The sequence below is a fragment of the Theropithecus gelada genome, chromosome 11, assembly GCF_003255815.1.
Source record: "Theropithecus gelada isolate Dixy chromosome 11, Tgel_1.0, whole genome shotgun sequence".
In the NCBI taxonomy this organism is placed as follows: domain Eukaryota; kingdom Metazoa; phylum Chordata; class Mammalia; order Primates; family Cercopithecidae; genus Theropithecus; species Theropithecus gelada.
This window is the reverse complement of record NC_037679.1, coordinates 92,564,441-92,585,905: the sequence shown is the minus strand read 5'-3', so window position 1 is coordinate 92,585,905 and position 21,465 is coordinate 92,564,441. Positions and strand designations below refer to the sequence as shown.

Genomic DNA, 21,465 nt, shown 5'->3' with positions numbered 1-21,465 from the left:
GTCTCGAACCCCTGACCTTGTGATTTGCTCACCCTAGCCTCCCAAAGTGCTGGGATTACAGGTGTGAGCCACCGCATCCAGTGCCATTCTTTTATTTATTTTTAATTTTTATTAGAAATGGGGTGTTGCTATGTTGACCAGGTTGGTCTCAAACTCCTGGGCTCAAGCAATCCTCCCATCTCAGCCTCTCAAAGTGCTGAGATTACAGGCATGAGCCATGATGCCCGGCCACCAGCCCATTCTTAATACCACATTAGAAAAGGTCACTAGCCGGGCGTAGTGGTTCACACCTGTTCCCAGCACTTTGGGAGGCTGAGATGGATGGATCACCTAAGGTTAGGAGTTTGAGACAGCCTGGCCAACATGGTGAAATCCCGTCTCTACTAAAAATACAAAAATTAGCTGGACATGGTGGCACATGCCTGTAGTTCCAGGTACTCGGGAGGCTGAGACAGGAGAATCGCTTGAACGCAGGAGGCAGAGGTTGCAGTGCGCTTCAGCCTTGGTGGCAGAGCAAGACTCCGTTTGAAAAAATAAATAAATAAATAAATAAAGAAAAGCTCACTGTATGAGGGCAGCAGACACCATAGAGAAACCCATCTTGCCCTGAGGTTAGACATATCTCTTTAACTTTAAAGTGATATCTAAGTTGTAAACTTTCCTTTATGAGTCTATCTAATGAACATCAGGTAATGATTTTCAATGGGAACATCTATTATCTCCCCTTCAATTCTGATTCAGTGTGGTATAAGAGTGACTATACTGGATCATGTATCTGACTATAACTTGGCTGAACTGCAAACTCAGCAAATCAACAGGAGGTTATCCAAAAACAAATTTGCCATCAAAAATGCTGACAAAACATGGTAAGAGAAAACAGCCCATGAAAATGCCCAGAATAAACAAGGTGAGATTTCAAACTACCTTTTGATACTGTTCTTCATTCATCTGCAGGGCAAGCAAAAAGTCTTCATGCTGAAGAACAAAAAAAGGACACACTCAGACACAAATTCAGTAAAAATGACACTAACCATTTAGTATTCATTTCCATAAACATAACTCCAGTATTGTGATCTCTTCAATTACACAGGTTGGCAGTTCAAAAAGTTACCTGTGAATAAATTGTAAGTGGATCAGAGAGCTAGAAAATACAGGACAATTTTTCTTAAGTATGACTCAAAATGTAGAATAAATAAGGGAAAAGGCTGACACACAAAACACTTGAATAGCAAAGAATAGCATCAACAAAAACAAACTGAACAAATGAAAACTAAGTTTGGCTGGGCGGGATGGCTCATGCCTGTAATAGCAGCACTTTGGGAGGCTGAGGCGGGCAGATCACCTGAGATCAGGAGTTCGAGACCAGCCTGACCAACATGGAGAAACCCTGTCTCTACCAAAAATACAAAATTAGCTGGGTGTGGCGGCGTGCGAATGTAATCCCAGCTATTTGGGAGGCTGAGGCAGGAAGATCACTTGAACTCGGGAAGCAGAGGTTGCAGTGACCTGAGATCGCGCCCTAGTCTGGGCAACAAGAGTGAAACTCTGTCTCAAAAAACAAACAAAAACTGTTTGACAACAGACTTCGTTGGCGAAGCTGTGTGGTAGTGGGCACCCTTACACATTACTGGTGAAAATGCAAAGCAGGACAACCACACTAGTGGGACACTGGCACAGAGTCATCAATGCCACTTCCAAGAGTCTAGCCCAAAGATGCACCTGGGCAGAAACAGGGAATGATGTATGCATAAACTTATCATGGCACTATTTATAATCACGAAAACCTGGAAACCCTAAACGTCCATCAACAGGGGAATGACTGAATAAACTGTGGTATTACATAAAATGGTATACCAGCCAGTTTCAAAAAGGAAAGAGAAAAACTCCTATGAATTGCCACAGAGTGATTGCCAGGATGCACGGTTAAACGAAAAATGCAGTCACAGAAGAGTTCTTCACCATTTGGGATTACATTAAATTATTTGTGAGACAGCATCTCACTCTGTCGCCCAGGCTAGAGTGCAGTGGTGTGATCCTGGCTCACTGCAGCCTCAACCTCCCAGGCGCAAGAGATTCTCCCGCCTCAGCTTCCCGAGTAGCTGGGACTACAGGTGTGAGTTAATATGCCTGGAAAACTCTGCTACTATCTGGAAAAGAAAGATGGGTAAATAAAAATATACATATTTGCTTTTCCATAAAATAAGGAAAGATAAACCAAAGACTAACAATAATGGTTATATATAAACAAAGTGGGGGGCCAGGTGCAGTGGCTCACGCCTATAATCCCAGCACTTTGAGAGGCCAAGCTGGATGGATCGCTTGAGGTCAGGAGTTTGAGACCAGCCTAGTCAATGTGGCGAAACCCTGTCTCTACTAAAAATACAAAAATTGGCCAGGCATGGTGCCGTGTGCCTGTAATCCCAGCTACTCAGGAGGCTGAGGCAGGAGAATCCCTTGAACCCAGGAGTCAGAGGTTGCAATGAGCTGAGATCCTGCCACTGCACTTCCAGCCTGGGTGACAGAGTGAGACTCCGTCTCAAAAAACAAAGGAAAGTGGGAGAAAAGGATAGCACAAAAGCTAGATTTTTCTGAATATTCCTTGTTTTATAGTTTTGATTTCAGAACTATTTTTTTTTTTTTTACAAAATTAGTTAAAAAAACAAAACCAATTCTCTAAAAGTTCAAAATAAACAGAAAGAAATAAACTTTTTTTTTTTGAAACAGTCTTGCTTTGTTGCCCAGGCTGGAGTGCAGTGGCATGATTTTGGCTCACTGCAACCAACCTTGACCTCCCAGGTTCAAGCGATTCTTGTGCCTCAGCCTCCCAAGTAGCTGGGATTACAGGCATGTCCCACCATGCCCAGCTAATTTTTGTATTTTTAGTAGAGACAGAGTTTTGCCATGTTGGCCAGGCTGGTCTTGAACTCCTGGCCTCAAGTGATCGGCTGCCTTGGCCTCCCAAAGTGCTGGGATTACACACATAAGCCACCATGCCTAGCCAGAAACAAATAAACTTGTTTATCAAGTTAATGGCACAAGCACCAAGACTTACTTCAAGTGACTTTAAGATATTTGAATTTTATATTCTCAGATATAATCTGACAATAATGTTATTAAGAACCAAGACTTTTAGCATCAGAGAAAAGAAAACAAAGTTAGCAGGGCATGGTGGTGCATGCCTATAACCCCAACAATTTTGGTGGCTGAGTCGGGAGGATGGCTTGACGCCAGAAGTTCAAGACCAGCCTGGACAACATGGGGAAATCCAGGCTCTACCAAAAAAAAAAAAAAACAGAAAAAAAGTGCTGGGATTATAGGCGTGAGCCACTGCACCTGGCCCCCCACTTTGTTTATATATAACCATTATTGTTAGTCTTTGGTTTATCTTTCCTTATTTTATGGAAAACTACTTAATCTAATAAGATTGGTGATATTAATGAATGTTATTCTGTAACAGATTAAGATAATAAATTCTAATTTCTGCTTAAAATCTAGAATTTTGGTCAAAAATAATCACTTCATTCATTTTTGAGAAAATGCCTGCCAAATACCTAATTTTGAATAATCACAGTTTTTCTGTCACTTTTTTCCAAGTAAAAAGTGGCCAATGCAGCTGCTTTGCGTCTCAATTGCACAAGCGCTTTCCTCATACCTGGATATAAGACAAGCTTCATATCCTGGGATGTGGCGGAAGCACTTTACGAAGACTTCATTTTATTACACAGAATATTGAAAAGATGTTTTCAAGGGTCAAAATTTGGTAATATAATTTTTACTGCTTTATCAAAGACATTTATAGGTGAAACTGGTGTGTCTTAAAAATGTAAGTGCACGGTGGTGAAGAAAACAAAGATTATGAGGATGGCTCTATGCCACTGGTCTGATTCATGCCAAGGCACCACTGCTTTGCTTCTGCTGGTACAAATTCAATATGGTGAAAAAGCAAATACAGCTGACCTTGATCAACAGAGGTGTGAACTGTGGGGACCCACTTATGTGCTCGTTTTCTTCTGCTTCTGCCACCCTGAGACAGCAAAACCAGCACACCCCTCCTCCTCAGCCTACTCAACGTGAAGACCATGAAGATAAAGACCTTCTCATGCTGATCCACAGTACCATTTAATGAATACTAAATATATTTTCCTTATCATTTTCTTAATAACATTTTCTTTTCTCTAGCTTACCTTATTCTAAGAATACAGCATGTAATACACAAAACATACCAAACGTGTTCATCGACTGTTATGGGTAAGGCTTCCTGTCAACAGCAGGCTGTTCACAGTGAAGTTTTGGGGCAAACATTATATGCAGACTTTCAACTGCACAGGGGGAAGCACTCCTAACTCTCATGTTGTTCAAGGGTCACTGTAATGTCTTAGTATAGTTATAAGAGGTTTCACCTCGTAGACCCCCAAGAGAGTCTTGGGAAACCCAGGGATCTCTGGGTCACACTTTGAGAGCCACTGGTTTAGAAGATACTTATTAAACAATCAATATATACATTCCAGCCGACTTGCACATTTGATACTGTATTAAGAAAAATTAAAGAGCGAAATGGAACTGAGGCTGGTGGAGGACGTAAAATAGATACACAGAGCTCCAATTAAAATTTTCTAACATAAAGCTGATTTATGAAACCACAAACATAAGTATTATGACAAAACCCAGGTTTGTTCTTTTTAAAAACTTTGCATATACCCAAATTCACCACTCTGAAGAAAAGGGAAATCTTAAAAGACAGTTTTGTACTAACTAAACCCTAACAGCAAACCAGAATCCCAGAAACACACCCCAAGACCAGAGCACATCTTCCTACCTCTGCCATCTCTTTGATTTTCTGCTCATAGAACTCCTGCTCTTGTTGCACAGCTGGAAGGAGAGCACGCCGGTCATAGGACCTACAATGTCGTCGCTTATTTTCAAGAAAGAACATCCTCTTTTCTATTTTTATGTCACCTAGAAGATATATGACAATGCAAAAGCATGCAAACAACTGTGTGTTAGGAATCTGGGCCAGCCATGTCCATTCTTCCCGGCCTCATCCTCCCTTTTCTCTCTGGCGGTTCGTTTCATGACTTCTCTATCACACTCTACCATTTGGGAAGACTGGGTTTCTTACCATTTGCCAACCTACCATCCATTTTTTGACCTTTCTGGTTCTTTCCCTCTCTTTATGCTCCAATTGGAAGGCATCTCCTATTCTGTCACTAGTGTACTATGTGATTATACCACAATTTATTATCTATTTCACTACTGAGGACATTTGGGTTTACTGTTTTGGGTTAATCTGAATAGTGCTGCTTATAGCCATTTGTTGGTGAATGTATGTCCGCAATTTAGCTGGGAATTGCTAGATCATGGGATAGGCTTACTTCCAGCTTTAGAAAATAATGCCAGTGTTCCGAAGTGGTTGTACCAGTTTACACCCTTCCTCTATCAGCAACGCATGTGAGTTCCAGTCTCTCCATGTCCTTACCAACACCTATCCTCGGTTTTTAATTTTAGCCATTCTGGTGGGTGCAAATGTGCTATATGTTTTTCAACCATTTTTATTTTGAAAGCATTCAAATATACAAGGGGCTGAAGGAATAGTACCTATATTCACCACAATGTATTATGAGAATAAAAGACAGCAGAATGACAAATATCAGACATGTAATTGATCTGTTTAGGTTTTGTATTTCTTTTGTTGATTTGGCAATTTATGATATTCTTTTTGGAGACAGAGTCTCGCTCTGTTGCTCAGGCTGGAGCGCAGTGGCACATTCACAGATAACTACAGCCTCAACTCCTGGGCTCTGGCAACCCTTCCACCTCAGCCTCCTGAGGAGCTGGGACTATACAGGCAGATGCCACTACGCCCAGCTAATTTTTTTGTATTTGCCATGTTGTCCAGGCGGGTCTTGAAGTCCTGGGCTCAAAAAATCCACCAGCCTTGGCCTCCCAAAGTGCTGGGACAACAGGTGTGAGGCACAATGCCTGACCAATTTATGTTTTTCTACAAAACTTTATCTCATCCAGATTTTCAATGTACTCTTGTCTGTTCTTGGTAATCTCTTGATTTTAACATTTACTATCTGGTTCCTAATACATTTTATTTTGATTCTCCTTTTCTCTTGCTCCTTTTCATGTTTTTTAAAATTCAAATCTTTTCTTCAGTAAACCAGTTTTTGGGGTCAGGCGCAGTGGCTCACGCCTGTAATCCCAGCACTTTTAGGCCAAGGAGGGCACATCATCTGAGGTGAGGCGTTCAAGACCAACCTGTCCAAGATGGTGAAATCCCGTCTCCACTAAAAATACAAAAATTAGCCAGGCGTGATGGCACACACACCTGTGACTAATCCCAGCTACTTGAGAGGCTGAGGCAGGAGAATCGCTTGAGCTTGGGAAGCAGACTCCGTCTCAAAATTAAAAACAAAACAAACAACAAAAAAAGTTTTTGGTATTATGAGAATGGAAAAGCACATGATTAGAGAGTAAGCTTTGAAGCCAGATTCCCAGCTCAGCTACTCGCTAGCTGTGTAACATGTGCCAAGTTACTTAACCTTTCTGTGCTTGTTTTTTTCTATAAAATGATAATAACGGCACATACATCTCATAAGGCTATTTGAAACATAAATGAATTAATCCATTAAAGCACTTAGAAAAGTGACTGGTACATATTAAGTTCTCGATAAATGTTAATTACTATAATTATCAATGCTAGAAATTAAAAAATGTTTTCACCCTCTATTTTTCTTTCATCTTTACTCAGTTCTTTTTGTACTCATGTTAAAGTAATAAGATTTATTTTCAGTCCTTTATTTTTAAAAATAAATGCAATTAAGTCTACAAACTTTCCTCTAATGTATTTTCCTGTATGACTATAAAAAGGACAGAGGAGGGAGACCCTGTCTTACTCTTTGAGTCAAGCAATTATAGCCCAAAGAGCAGTGCTTAGATGGAAAACAAACTGAAAAGGAGGAAAATGGGATGCCTGGAACAGATGAGAGATTTTTAGCCTGTGTCCTTATAAAAAGCTGTTAAAAAAGGCTAAGTGTGAATCATAAATGTTAAACTATTAACATAAATCAAGTGTATTTTTTATCTCATGCTTCCAGGGTCCTTAAATATTACCTGATAAGTAAAATTTAAGAATCACATCTAAATTAAAGCGCTATACTAGAACAAGGGACTGAATCAAATAAAATGAAGTTAACAGGGAAAAATGTGAGATGCAGCGAAACTGAGAGAGTAATATGACCTGACAGCAATGTGGGTGAAAAGACCAAGGTTGAATGTGAGCAGACCTCACGTGGAGTATGATGTCCAGTCTTCTACACCCCAACTTTCAAAGAGACCCTGACAAGCTAGAGAAGGGCACGTAGGGACAGGGAGAAGGGCAGTCAGGCTGACAAAGGGGCAACAGCCAGAATCTGTCTCTCCATAGGCAAGAACTACAACCATGGCAAGACATTTCAGGAAGTACATGCTTACTTAATACAAAGGAAGAATTGTCTAAAAGACGGAGTTGACCAACAAGGGAGTCAACCATCTTGCAAAGCAGCACTTTCTCCACTACTGAAGTCAGAAACAAATGCTGTATGGCTATGTACAAGGATGCCTGCTCTGAACTGTGGGTAAATTTGGCTGAATGAAAAACCACCTACACAGTGCCCACAGTTCTACATTCTGCCACAGGTCAGGAGAATGCCATGTCAGCAGAGCACTGCTCCACAGACTGGCTTGGGAACCTCAGGAGTCATAACCTAAGCAATTTGCTTTTAGATCCTGAAAATTTCATAGCAAATACAAATACTTTCCAGCTTTATAGTTACCTGAGTTCCCACTTAGTCATACCTGAAATCAAGTGTGGTAATTAAGTGCACACATAGCAGAAAGGGATGATCTCTAAAAAAGTTGTAGTAACTCCTTTACTGGGTAGAAGCAACTCAGATAAAATCTGAGTTGTTATAAAACTCAAGTTTACATTTCTGGGGATGAGACCTGAAGTAATCTCTTTGAAAGGGTTTTCAGCAGTTATTTCATCAATAAGAATGACAGAATTTTGGAGAAACATGTGGCTATTGGCCATTCTCTCAGTTGCATAAGTGACCCTCCGGAGTAAGGCCTCATTCATAAGTCTGGGCAGTTTTTACCTAACAACACAGCCAATTCTCATCAAACCTTCAAGACCAGTTTTTTCCCCAAGCTTAACAGCATACTCAAGTACTTTCTCACACATGAATTTTCTATCACACAAAATTTTCCTGCCATGGTTTATCTTAAGTAGGAAGGAAGAGGCCAACAAGTGCAGCCACTTTCTAAAAATTTCGATGTGCTGAAAAAATAGTTCCTGTCAGTCACTCCTCGGACTGGCATGGCCAGATGCTCGGCAGACACCTGTAGCACGGCTTCCTTCACTGACTGTGAAGAAGAAAAGGTACCGTGTTGCAGCTACACACTGCCAGCAACACAGTTTGCATTACCTTGTTCAAACTTGAAATCGATGTAAGAATACTGGTTCATTTCTTTTCTCTTCTTCCTTTTTCCACTGGTTTCTGGTGATAGCTCCTGCCATTTTTTAATGGCATCAGAAAAGGCCTAAAAATTGAGAAAGCGAGAGGTTACTTCTGTAAAGGGAAAATAAGAATACACGAGACAGGCAATCCCTAAATGTCATTTTAACACGGTTTCAGCTTTCTTCCCAGCATGGCTAACAATAGGTAGTGGCGGCCGGGTGCAGTGGCTCATGCCTGTAATCCCAACACTTTGGGAGGTCAAGGCAGGCGGATCCCTTGAGGTCAGGAGTTCGAGACCAGCCTGGCCAACATGGTGAAACTCTGTCTGTACTAAAAATACAAAAATTAGCCGGTCATGGTGGTGCACACCTGTAATCCCAGCTACTCAGGGGAGGCTGTGGTAGAAGAATCACTTGAACCTGGGAGGCGGAGGTTGCAGTGAGCCGAGACTGCACTGCTGCACTCCAGCCTGGGCGAAAGAGTGAGACTACGTCTCAAAAAAAGAAAAAAAAAAAAAAGAATTAGTCAGTGGTAAATAGGCATTTCTTTATTTTCATTTTCTTTGACTTTCATAAACTGGTACAGTAGTGGAAGCAAAACACTTACTGACAGATTAAAGAGTAAAGAAAAACTGTTGGCTGGGTGCTGTGGCTCACACCTGTAATCCTAGCATGGCGGGAGGCTGAGCGGGGCGGATCGCTTGAGCTTAGGAGTTCAAGGCTAGCCTGGGCAACGTGGGGACACCCCATCTCTACTAAAAATACAAAAAGACAGCTGGGAGTAGTGGTCCACAGCTGTGGTTCCAGATACTCAGAGGCTAAGGTAGGACAATCACTTGAGCCTGAGAGGCAGGGTTGCAGTGAACCATGATTGCACCACTGCACTCTATCCTGGGTAACACAAGAGACCCAGTCTCAAATAAAAAAAAACTGTCCAAGCTGTCTTTGAATAAATACAGGTTAAATCACACGACAATGGGCTGGTGAGTTCCATTCTGTAGGCAAATCTTCCGTGTTGTTTCCCTGGTCAATGCTCCTCTTTATTCTCCCCTAACCTGCTTCCCCCACGCTCTTCTCTGCCTGCACCTATACGCACCCCACCCTTCGAAAGCATGCTAGAGTTCAAAATCCTTCCACTGGTGAGGATCCCTTTTCTTTCCTACCTTCAGCTTCTCCTTCTTAGATTTTCCTTATCAGGATTTAAATGTGTTGAAGCCAGGGCGGGCGCGGTGGCTCATTCCTATAATCCCATCACTTTGGGAGGCCAAGGTAGGTGGATCACCTGAGGTCAGGAGTTTGAGACCAGCCTGGACAACATGGCAAAACCCTGTCTCTACTAAAAATACAAAAAATTAGCTGGACGTGATGGCATGCGCCTGTAATCCCAGCTAACTGGGAGGCTGAGGCAGGAAAATCGATGAACCTGGTAAGCAGAGGTTGCAGTGAGCTGAGATTGCGCCATTGCACTCCAGCCTAGGCGACAGAGTGTAACTCTGTCTAAAAAAAAAAAAAAAAAAAAAAAAAGTGCTCAAGTCTGCCATCCTAAAAAAGAGGAGGGAGAAGGGGTACCTGATTTGAACAGGAAGGAGAAGTGTGTGAGGTAAGGCCATCCTGCCTGGAAGAGAAGAAGGAAGAGTGGGAGCCTTTCAGGAAGACTGGGTGGGACTCCTGAGTGTGGCAGGGGGTAGGTGGCCTTGGGGCTCATGTCCTGTGGCTACGTTGTTAGGGTGCAGGGCAGGCTGGGGTCCAAGCCTGGGCGGCATGAGAAGGGGGGTGGCTATGATGGCAGTGTTTGTCTGAAACTCCTGCTGAAACTTAATCCCCAGTGTGGCAGCGTTGAGAACGTGATCTCATCTCTCTTTCAATGCCAGCCCCTCTTTTGTCCTCTCCTCTTTGTAGAGAAATTTATCAGAGGAGCTGTTTATCTGCTGTTTCATCACCTCACCCTTATGACCACAAGCTTTCCAGCTGTCTCTAATCTGGCATCTACCCTGCCTTTGCACTTACTAATCTATGCTTATTACTGAGTGGCCAAGTCTACAAGTCTACCATTTACATTTTAGTCCTCATCTTGCACAAACTCTTAGCAGTATTTAATAACAGGCTGGGCATGGTGGCATCCCAGTGCTTTAGGAGGTTGAGGTGGGAGGACAGCCTGAGGCCAGGAGTTCAAGACCAACCTGCACAATCTAGCAAGACCCCATTTCTACAAAAAATGAAAAGATCATCCAGGTGTGGTGGTGCACACCTGTAGTCCTAGCTACATGGGAAGCTGAGGCAGGAGGATGGCTTGAGCCCAGAAGGTCAAGGTTGCAATAAGCCATGATTGTGCCACTGTACTCCAGCCCAGGTAACAGAGACCCTGTCTCTAAATAACAATAACAATGATGATGATGATAATACAGACTGCTCCAGTCTTTCAACTTCCTCCTTCCTGTCTGCCTGCCTCCTCCGCCTGCTCTTCACATGTCAGCAGTCCTCTCTTCTCACCTGGTATCTCTGGGTACCTCATCCTGGCTGGTGAGATTTTCCATATGCTGATGACTCTCAAAGTCTTATCACCATAAAACCCAAGGAGATAAAAAAAAAAAAATTCCTATCTACAGTCTGTATTTTCCAAACTTTTTAGTCCATTGAACCTCCCAATGAATTGTTTTTACTTAGATGTCTCACAGGCCCTTCTCAGCACATTGGCAACCAATGTTTCCCAGATTGAATTCATGATTATTTCCCTCCAAAGCAGATGTTTATACTAGTTCTCACCCCCAATAAATGATACCAACATCTTCCACAACCCCTTTCACCAAACTCCTACCTGGGTCTGTGATTAAATGTTCCTTGCTCAGGGAGGCCCTTCTGGAGACCCTTGGTCTACTTTAGGTTGCCTCCTGTTTTACCCTTTCAAAGCCCCTCTATTTTTCTTTCAGTCTTTTTTTGGCCAGGCGCAGTGGCTCATGTTGGTAATCTCAGCACTTTGGGAGGCTGAGGCAGGCGGATCATCCGAGGTCAGGAGTTGCTGACTAGTCTGGCCAACATGGTGAAACCCCATCTTTACTAAAAATACCAGCCAGGCGTGGTGGTGAGCATCTGCAGTCCCAGCTGCTCAGAAAGCTGGGGCAGGAGAATTGCTTGAACTGGGGAGGCAGAGGCTGCAGTGAGCCAAGATCGCACCACTCCACTCCAGCCTGGGCGACAGAGCGAGACTCCATCTCAAAAAAAAAAAGAAAAAAAAAGAGGTGGAAGGGGGTTGGCCTAGACCTCAGCATGAGCCACAGTCCTTGGCTTGGTTCTTCCCTTCCTCCAGGTAAGGCCAATGAGTATTTTAACCACTACAATAACTCCATGTTTGTCCTTTGGACAAAAGAAACATCATAGTGTTCGCTGAGCATCACAAGAATTTCAGTAGAATAGAATTTAATGGCAGTAAGGGCGAATGAGGAGTAAGCCAAGGTCTCTGCTGGCGCATACACTTCTGTTCTGGCCACAGCTACAAAGTGGGCACCGTGTGCTGTCCTTCATGGAAGATGTCTGTGTTACCACCACGAACCAGCACCCTTCTCACCCTTAACAAAGGCCTTTAAGTGCTATCTATTTTAGGATCCTGGGGGGAGAACGGTGGGAGCTGTCAGTAGCTGTCCATTCTCCTCTGAGAGGGCAATGCTGTGTTCCTGGACTCTTTACAGACTTTACGTTCTATCACTGATAGGGTAACTGAGCCATCTGGGGGATGGATGGTCATGTGACCTGTCCCAAGTCAGAAAGCAAATCAGGAAGGAGCAGGATTAGAACACATCTTTCATACTCCTGCATTCCACACTAGAATGTATTACCTTCCAGGATTTTATGGTCAAACCAGGACTTCTCTGCTTCTCATCTATCTATTATTTCTTTTCTTTCTTTTTTTTTTTTTTTTTTTGAGACGGAGTCTCGCTCTGTCGCCCAGGCTGGAGTGCAGTGGCTGGATCTCAGCTCACTGTAAGCTCTGCCTCCCGGGTTTACACCATTCTCCTGGCTCAGCCTCCCGAGTAGCTGGGACTACAGGCACCCGCCACCTCGCCCGGCTAGTTTTTTTGTATTTTTTAGTAGAGACAGGGTTTCACCATGTTAGCCAGGATGGTCTCGATCTCCTGACCTCGTGATCCGCCCGTCTCGGCCTCCCATAGTGCTGGGATTACAGGCTTGAGCCACCGCGCCCGGCCTCTATTATTTCTTTTCATTTAACCCTTCATGATCAGCAAATACCTATCTATTTATCTTCACCCTAATTCCTTAGCAATCATAAACCATCCCAATTTCCACAAGCTGGACTGTTCATTCTGTTATCATGGGAAGATGTAGCCAAGAGGTGTGACCCCAAGAGGAAGACCAAGTAGAGCACCTTTCGGGTGATTGCATAGTGTCCTTTGAGCTCGTGCAGCGCCCACTTGATGTCCTGACTACTGAGCATTTTGAAGTCTGCCATGAGGAGGTCAGCAGCTTGGATGAAGCAGCGCTGGTCAAGAGGAGTCAATTTAGAATAGTCAAAAAAGTCTATTTTAGGCAACTGAAACGAGAGAGAAGCATAAAATCAGAGGCCAGGCAGTACATTTCCCATGTAAGGGAAATCATTTTAAGAATTACATGTGTAGAAAAGAATAACGTTTGTTCTAATTACTCTATAAGGAAGTTACCAGCTCTATAAGAGAGATGAGAAAATGGTGGCTCAGAGAGGTTAAACGAACCTGTCTGGAGTCTACAGACTAGTTTTACTAGTTATAATTAGTAAAGAAGTATAGTTGGGGATTTAAACCAATCTTTCAGCCATTCTTTCCACAACATATTTACACACAACTATTTTTTTTTCTATTATAGAATACGTAAGAGAGACAGTCAAAGAATCTATGGGGAGTTGGAAGATCAAGCAACAGATCTTAATAAAGTTAGTTCTCAACCATACTTTACCATGTAACACACTAAATGCCAGTTTGGATCACAAATAATGACAATGATTAAAGTTTTTAAAAACCAAGCTGTTTACATCTTGATATGAGACCTGGTTAAACAGATGTATAGTATACACTGTATACAAATCTCACATCAAAAGAAAAAAGATATTCAACTCTAGGTAATGATCTGCATGCTGATGTATTTACAGGGAAGTGTACTGATGTTTTTGCAATTTACTTTGAAATGCATTATAATGAAATGAAACATAACAAAGATGTGCTGATGGACAGACAGAGGACGTATGTATGATAAAGAGGATACAGTAAACTGTTAACTTTTTAGTAGCACCAGTGGTAGGGATATAGATGATCGACGTAAAATATTTCAACTTTTCTGTAGGTTTGAAAATTTTCATAATAAAATGTTAAGAGTCCTGGCCAATTCTTGTTTTGTTTTAGGAATTTGCTTTGTAGGATTAAAGATATGGAGGATTCATTTAATTCTTTGTGGGAAAAGGAAGATAAGAAGATAAGAATTACAAGGAAAGATAGAAGTTAAAGACAGAATTCAAAGTGGCTCAGAATGGGAGATCGCACTGAAGTATAGACATATTCTGAAATCCTATGTCCCTCTGCTAGTCTTTAAAAACTTGTCCCAACAAAGCACTTTCTTCCCATACAGATAACAACAACAATAACAACAAAGCAGAGCATTTCCAGGTAGCGACTGCAAAGCAAGAACACGACACTTGCCTTTGTCTCATCCTGGCTGGCCAGCAGACTGCTACTGGGATTTATGATGATTCTATCTTCTCTCTTTGGATAATCTGGGTTTTCCAGAAGAAAATTACAAAGTCTGCAAAAACAAATGATGTTACTTTCATACTGCTTCCAAACCCCACACCTGCCCATTGCCTCAAATGCAATGTTTGAAGAATATAGTCCTTAGTCCACATTACAACTGGCCTAACAAGAAATTAAGATGTGTGCAGCCCAGAAAAACTAAACAGAAAAATAAACAAACAAGTGCATTGAATTCCTATCTTTGTGGAAGAGAAAAAATTTAAAAAGCAACGAACATACTGATTAAGGCAAACTCCTCTGAAGTTTAGGTATCAGTTGTGTGTTAATGTAATGAAGTCACTGAAACTATTATTGGTTAAACTACGAAATTGGACAATTTGTAAGAAAAGTAGCTACTCTTTTGTCAAGAAAACTATGAACAAGAAAGAAGTGGAAAACTGTGTATTCACATTTACAATAAAAAATAGTCTGCTAAGAGATGTAATAAATAAATGAAATATAAAAGATCTTCTGTTAATTCATTAATACTTTTCATACCCCTCTGGTAACATGAATCTCTAAGGTAATATAAAGCTCTATGAGCCACTGAGTTATACTCGGTTTATTTAGCTAGCTGTTAAGCTAGACTGATGAATAGATCATGTTTTCCTAAGAACAGACACTCTTCACACCAAACCCATTAGCTTTGTCTATTATCATCATGAAATACTTCCAAAGTAAGGATATACAGAGTGAGATAACACACATTGATGTATCACCACCCAGACCCAACAAATATTAACTATTCAGGCTCTTCACAGCCAAATCAGACAACCACCTTGGAATGACTGCACAGTACTGAAGATAGAGTGAGTGGGGTACAGCTCTAGCCACATTCAGTAGCAAGGAAGTTCCTTTGCTCAGAGGTTAATGGGGACTTCCCCTTTTCTCTGTTCTTTCTCTTGCTCCAGTAGATTCCTAGGATGAACCCCTAGGTGCTATACCTGCAGTTCTCACACACCTCCTTTCTACTGATTCTCTTTTGCCAGATGTCAATAGTAAGGCCTATAATAGTAGGACAGGAGGTCTGGCAGAAAGAAGGCAGAGAAAAAGTGCCCAGCTCTGCCTCTTTTTCTCACCCAGGTGCCAGTGTTTGGGGACTGGTTTGGACACGTTCGTTTATTCTGCAACCCCTGCCGGGGACCCATGTCAAAGCGCTCTCACTCATCCTGACATCTCAATGCATTTCCCTTTGCCATTACTTCTGGGAGTCCCATATACTTTTTGTCTCTAAGCTCCCCGCTTCCCTACCACCACAGCCTGCCCAGTCTATGGAACACAATGCCAGAGGCCCAAAGAGAGGAAAAAAAGCAGGAAACTCCTATTACAGACAGAGACAAGAATTCAGAGTACATTTTCCTTTAAAACCATTGTCATCAGTGGTAATTCTCTGTCCTAGAATTCACTGGTGTGCACTGAGGTTATGCAAACCTTTGAAGGCTGACCTGAGAATTAGCCACCAGCAAAAATTCTGTCTGTAGGGAAAGGCCTGAGTTACAGACAACTCATTACATGTGCATATTTGACGTGGCGACAAACTAGACATGAACTAGCTTTAAAATGGTCTGCTTTCACGTTTTCTCAAGTACATGATACATAAGTACACCTCTACATGAAATACATGTGGAACAGTAGATATGATTTCTTAAAAAAAAAAACATGTTTGAGAGGTTCATCTCTCCCCATTTTATATTTTCAACAATATTAAGAACTTCAAATACTGAAATGCTACAGATACGAAGTTCCACACGGTAGATATCAGAAGCTCTCACTATAAACTGTCAAAATTCATTTCTAGTTTAATCCTTTCATTATGCTTACCAACAGAGCTCTTCTGGAGGTTAAGGGACATTTAGAGGCCCAGAAAATGAAGGATAAAGCTTTTCTTCTACAGAAACAAGTGGTATTCTCTAATATCTGCACCCTGGGGCAAAAGCAGAGGGGAAGCCTGTTGGACTTCAATCTGCCTACCTCTTCATATGATGTCATGCTTAAGGTGATCTGACATGCTAGCGGATCTAGAGAAGGCACTCCTGCAAAGTAAGCCAGGCTAGTACTCCGACCTTTCAACCCTTAGATAGTTGTTGCTGCCTTCATCCAACTGAAATTGACCCCGCGTGAGTGAAAGGTCTAAGTTAACCAGCCAGAGTAGATTACCTGCCATGTGGTTCTCTAATGAATAGGCCCTTCCTGCTTAAAATGCCCAGATGGTTCCATCTGAAGGTCACTGAAAGACGCACATAAAGCAACTGAGACTGAGCTTCAACAAAATCCCAGCCTGCTCAACTCAGCTTTGGGCCTTATTTCCAGTTTCCATTAACATTTCAGTTTAGTTGTGGAATTAACATTGTCCTAGGAGCCCAGAGACTAACGGAAAGGAAAGCAGTGTCAGGAAAACAAGATTGGCTTGAAAAGATGCAATACAATGACGGTACATTCCCTTGCTTTTCGGATATCAAGAGAATTTTTTTTTTTTTTTTTGAGAAGGAGTCTTGCCCTGTCGCCCAGGCTGGAGTACAGTGGCACGATCTCGGCTCACTGCAAGCTCCACCTTCCGGGTTTACGCCATTCTCCTGCCTCAGACTCCTGAGTAGCTGGGACTACAGGCGCCCGCCATCTCGCCCAGCTAGTTTTTCATATTTTTTAGTAGAGACGGGGTTTCACCGTGTTAGCCAGGATGGTCTTGATCTCCTGACCTCGTGATCCGCCCGTCTCAGCCTCCCAAAGTGCTGGGATTACAGGCTTGAGCCACCGCACCCGGCCTCACAAGAATTTTTATGTGTTTAAGGATCAATGTTTGTTTCTGAGTGACACAAAAAGCACAGAGGGTCAGCAAGTCCCTAAAAATAAGTACACGTGTGAGACTCAGGAAGTAGAACAGAACTGTAACAGAAGGTGTCAATTTGATTACAGTTTAGTGATTTTTATAGACAATCTTGAAGATATACTTAAACATGATGTTCATTTGCAGAAGGAGAGAAAAACATTGAAGTATTCTTCAATTTCTATGAGGCTAAATTGTTAAAAAATACTATAACAGGCCAGGCGCGGTGGCTCACGCCTGTAATCCCAGCACTTTGGGAGGCCGAGGTGGGCGGATCACAAGGTCAGGAGATCGAGACCACAGTGAAACCCCGTCTCTACTAAAAATACAAAAAATTAGCCGGGTGCGGTGGCGGGCGCCTGTAGTCCCAGCTACTCAGGAGGCTGAGGCAGGAGAATGGCGTGAACCCGGGAGGCGGAGCTTGCAGTGAGCCGAGATCGCGCCACTGCACTCCAGCCAGGGGGACAGAGCAAGACTCCGTCTCAAAAAAAAACAAAAAACAAAAAACAAAACTAAAACATGTTATCTGGTATTCAAATCATTGTTCTTTAAATGAGCTAAATTTATACTTTTCTGTACCATTTACATTTTCTGTAATGAACAAACCAGTATTACATTTCATAACCAGGAAAACATTAACCAAAACAAGAAAAAAAGGAATTCAAAGAGAAGAGAGAAGTAAACAATTCACATGCAAGGGAAATACAATTAGTAAACAAATATATGAAAAAACCAGCCAATTATCAAAGAAATGTCACTTATGCTACTTTATGCCTACCCTAGTTAACTACAAAAAATAACATAACTCAGTCTTATTGAAGAGTTGTTAAAGCAATTCACACATACAAGTTGCTTTTTAGATGAGTGGAAGTCTACGAGAAAAGTTTTCATTGTAAAAATGTAGTCATTGCTGCTCAATTTTCCTGTAAACCTAGAACTGCTCTAAAAAATAAAGTTTAGTAATTTTAAAAATGTAGTTATTATTATGCCACTTAGAAATCCAAAAAGAAAGTATTTCAAAAGCTAGGAGGGGAAAAAACTCCCCCACAAACAATTCTCCTGGAAAACAGCAAACATAGCCAACAGGAAGGTGGATGCCAGGGCGTGGGGCACATAGAGTTCAGGAGACAAGCAGGAGAATGTTCACAGCTACATTATTTGTGACAGTCAGAACTCAAATCCCTATCAAAAGTAGATGGAAAATTTCATTGCTAAGTGGTATATGAAAAATATGTAAACTGTGGTTCTACCCAACATGAATAAGTCTCACAAACATAATGCTGAGTGAAAAGAAGTCAGATGCAAAAGACTATAGACTACACAAAATCGTTATGTAGTGTTCAAAGAGGATAGCAACATTCTATTTCTTGAAGATTTCTGGCTCGTGGTTACATAAGTGTTTGGTTTGTGATAAATTACTGAACTGTGCATCTTTCTTTTCTTCATTTTTCTTTGTGTATATCATATTCTACAATAACCAAGTTTAAAAACTATACACAATAAATATGTGGAAAGGCTTGAGATGAGTGAGTACCTGGCATGTAAATAACAAAATGGCTTTTTTTCCTCACTGTATGGAAGGTTAAATACCCAGGTAGAGTCTCTTGTTGAAAAATAAAAAATGCTTTAAGAGTTTGGGTAACCCAAGCTGGGTGAGGTAACACATACCTATAATCCCAGCTATTCGGGAGGCTGAGGCAGCAGAATCATCTGAACATGGGAGGCAAAGGTTGCAGTGAGCCGAGATCATGTCATTGCACTCTAGCTTGGGCGACAAGGGAAAAATTCTGTCTCTCAAAAAAAAAAAAAGAAAGAAAAAAAAAGTTTGCCGGGCATGGTGGCTCACGTTTCCCAGCACTTTGGGAGGCTGAGGCAGGGGACTAACTTGAGGTCAGGAGTTCGAGACCAGCCTGGCCAACATGGTGAAACCCCATCTCTACTAAAATACAAAAATTAGCTGGGCATGGTGTTGTGCGCCTGTAATCCCAGCTACTCGTGGGGCTAAGGCAGAAGAATCGCTTGAACCCAGGAGACGGAGGTTGCAGCGAGCCAGGATCACGCCACTGCACTCCAGCCTGGGCAAGAGAGTGAGACTTCATCTCAAAAAATAAATAAATAAATAAATAAATAAAATTTAAAAAGTTTGTATAATCCAAAAACTTCAAGACAGGAATCTAAAGTCGTTTCAAACTGACACTGCCCTTGGGGACCCGAAAGAAGCAAAAACAATCCTCTCTAAAGAAACCAACTCTATCAAGAACTCAAGACATGAGCTTAGAGTCAAACTTAGAAAATACACAAGAAAATGAGGCACAATGGGAGCCAGCAGGAAGAACAGAATAAGATTCCCAATAAGATTCCCAAGAACTTAACACATCAGAACAATCAAACTCACAAAGAAGCGATGATTATTGTTTAAAGAAATAAAAAAAGATTAAAAATGTAGGCAAAGAGCAAAATTCTAGGAAAATAACCAAGAGAATTAAAAGCTAAAATATCGTAACTGAAAAACAGTAACACAGTGGATGAGTTAAAAGATTACACTCTGCTGAAGAGAAATTTGTGGGCTAGAAGACACCTGTGAAGAAATCGTCCAGAATGCATCTCAGAGACAAAGAGGTGAACTTAGAGACATGGAGATTGTGGGAGAAGAGTTACAGAAGACAGGAAACAGCTACAAAATTTCCAGAACTGACAACATCACCAATCTATGGCCTGGTAGTATATACTCTTAATGGTTTTGCTTTACTGAGAAGCATGTTAAGTAAAATTGATAAAGATTAAGGGAAGGCCAGGTGAAGTGGCTCACACCTGTAATCCCAGCACTTTGGGAGGCTGCGGTAGGCGGATCACCTGAGGTCAGGAGTTCAAGATCAGCCTGGCCAACATGGGGAAACTCTGTCTCTACTAAAAATATAAAAATTAGCCAGGCGTGATGGCGCATGCCTGTAATCCCACCTATTGGGGAGGCTGAGGCAGGAGAGTCACTTAAACCTGGGAGGCGGAGGCTGCAGTGAGCTGAGATTGCACCATTGCACTCTAGTGTAGGCGACAGAGTGAGACTCTGTGTCAAAAATAAATAAATAAATAAACAAACAAATAAAAATCTGATGACAGTGGTTGCCTCTGTACAGAGGTGGGATCAGACAAGGCCACTACTGGCTCCAACAGGGTCATTGTACAAATTAGAAAAAAGTACCTACATTGGGTTAAGTACCTGGAAAGGGGTCCTTCCTTCTCAGCCTCGGCAGGGAAGAAACCCACCAGCACCCCTGACTGAGAACTACAGTATAAGATAGGAACTTTGAGGAAAGGTGTTTAGTGAACTGTCTATTTTGTTTAAGTTTACCACCAGGCTGGGCACAGTGGCTCACGGCTGTAATCCCAGCACTTTGCGAGGCCAAGGTAAGCGGATCACGAGGTCAGGGGTTCAAGACTAGCCTGACCAACATGGTGAAACCCTGTCTCTACTAAAAATACAAAAATTAGCCGGGTGCGGTGGAGCACGCCTGTAATGCCAGCTACTCAGGAGACTGAGGCAGGAGAATTGCTTGAACCCGGGAAGTGGAGATCGCAGTGAGCCAAGATCACACTACTGCACTCCAGCCTGGGCAACAGAACAAGATTCCGTCAACAACAACAACAACAACAAATTACGACTATTTCACTTCTGCAGATCAGAAGGAGGGGAAAGAGTATATTTTTCATTTTATATTCTTCAGGAAAACTTGTATTTTTAAAAAGCATATTTAAGACTTTAAAAAAAATTTTTTTTAAACAGAGACAAGATCTCACTCTGCCTCCCAGGCTGCAGTGTAGGAGCGTAACATAGCTCCCTGAAGCCTTGAATTCCTGGACTCAGGTAATCCTCTTGCCTCAGCCTCTCAAAGTGCCAGGATTAAAGGTGTGAGCTATGTGTCTGGTCTATATTTATCCCTTTTATAATGAAAATTAAGAAATGCTTCTATGTATTTCTCCAGAGTGGTTGCAGAACACTTTGTTACAATTGTAGGGAAGAAAATGTCTTAACATCTTGACTAAAACATAGGTAGTATCAATCTCAGAAACAACTCAGCATCATAATTCTGTAACCATGCAGTATTCCATAAAATCCAGAAAACAGTCTGTATATCACTAACGTCAGAATGAACAAGGTCATTAAAAAAGACATGCCAAGTGAAATAAGCCAGTCAGAAAAGAATAAATACATGAGGCCCTGATAGCAGTCAAATCCATATAGAAAGAAAGTAGGATGGTGGGTGCCACTGGCTTGGGAGGGGGATGCGGAGTGAGTGTTTAATGGGGACAGTGTTTCATTTTGAGAAGAAGAAAGAGTTCTGGAGATGGATGGTAGTGATAGTTGCATAATAACG

General features: G+C 41.9%; 1 protein-coding gene across 2 annotated transcripts in view; it reads right to left on the bottom strand.

Moving 5' to 3' along the window:
- Positions 1 to 21,465, bottom strand: part of RNF216 (ring finger protein 216) — a 164,623-nt gene that overhangs the window by 100,256 nt on the left and 42,902 nt on the right. For both annotated transcript variants that reach the window (XM_025401926.1, XM_025401927.1), the window contains exons 6-10: positions 14,179 to 14,281; positions 12,879 to 13,043; positions 8,469 to 8,583; positions 4,817 to 4,956; positions 925 to 975 (exon numbers count right to left, since the gene is read on the bottom strand). In XM_025401926.1, the coding sequence (XP_025257711.1) occupies positions 925 to 975; positions 4,817 to 4,956; positions 8,469 to 8,583; positions 12,879 to 13,043; positions 14,179 to 14,281 (574 nt within the window). The remainder of the gene's footprint in view (positions 1 to 924; positions 976 to 4,816; positions 4,957 to 8,468; positions 8,584 to 12,878; positions 13,044 to 14,178; positions 14,282 to 21,465) is intronic.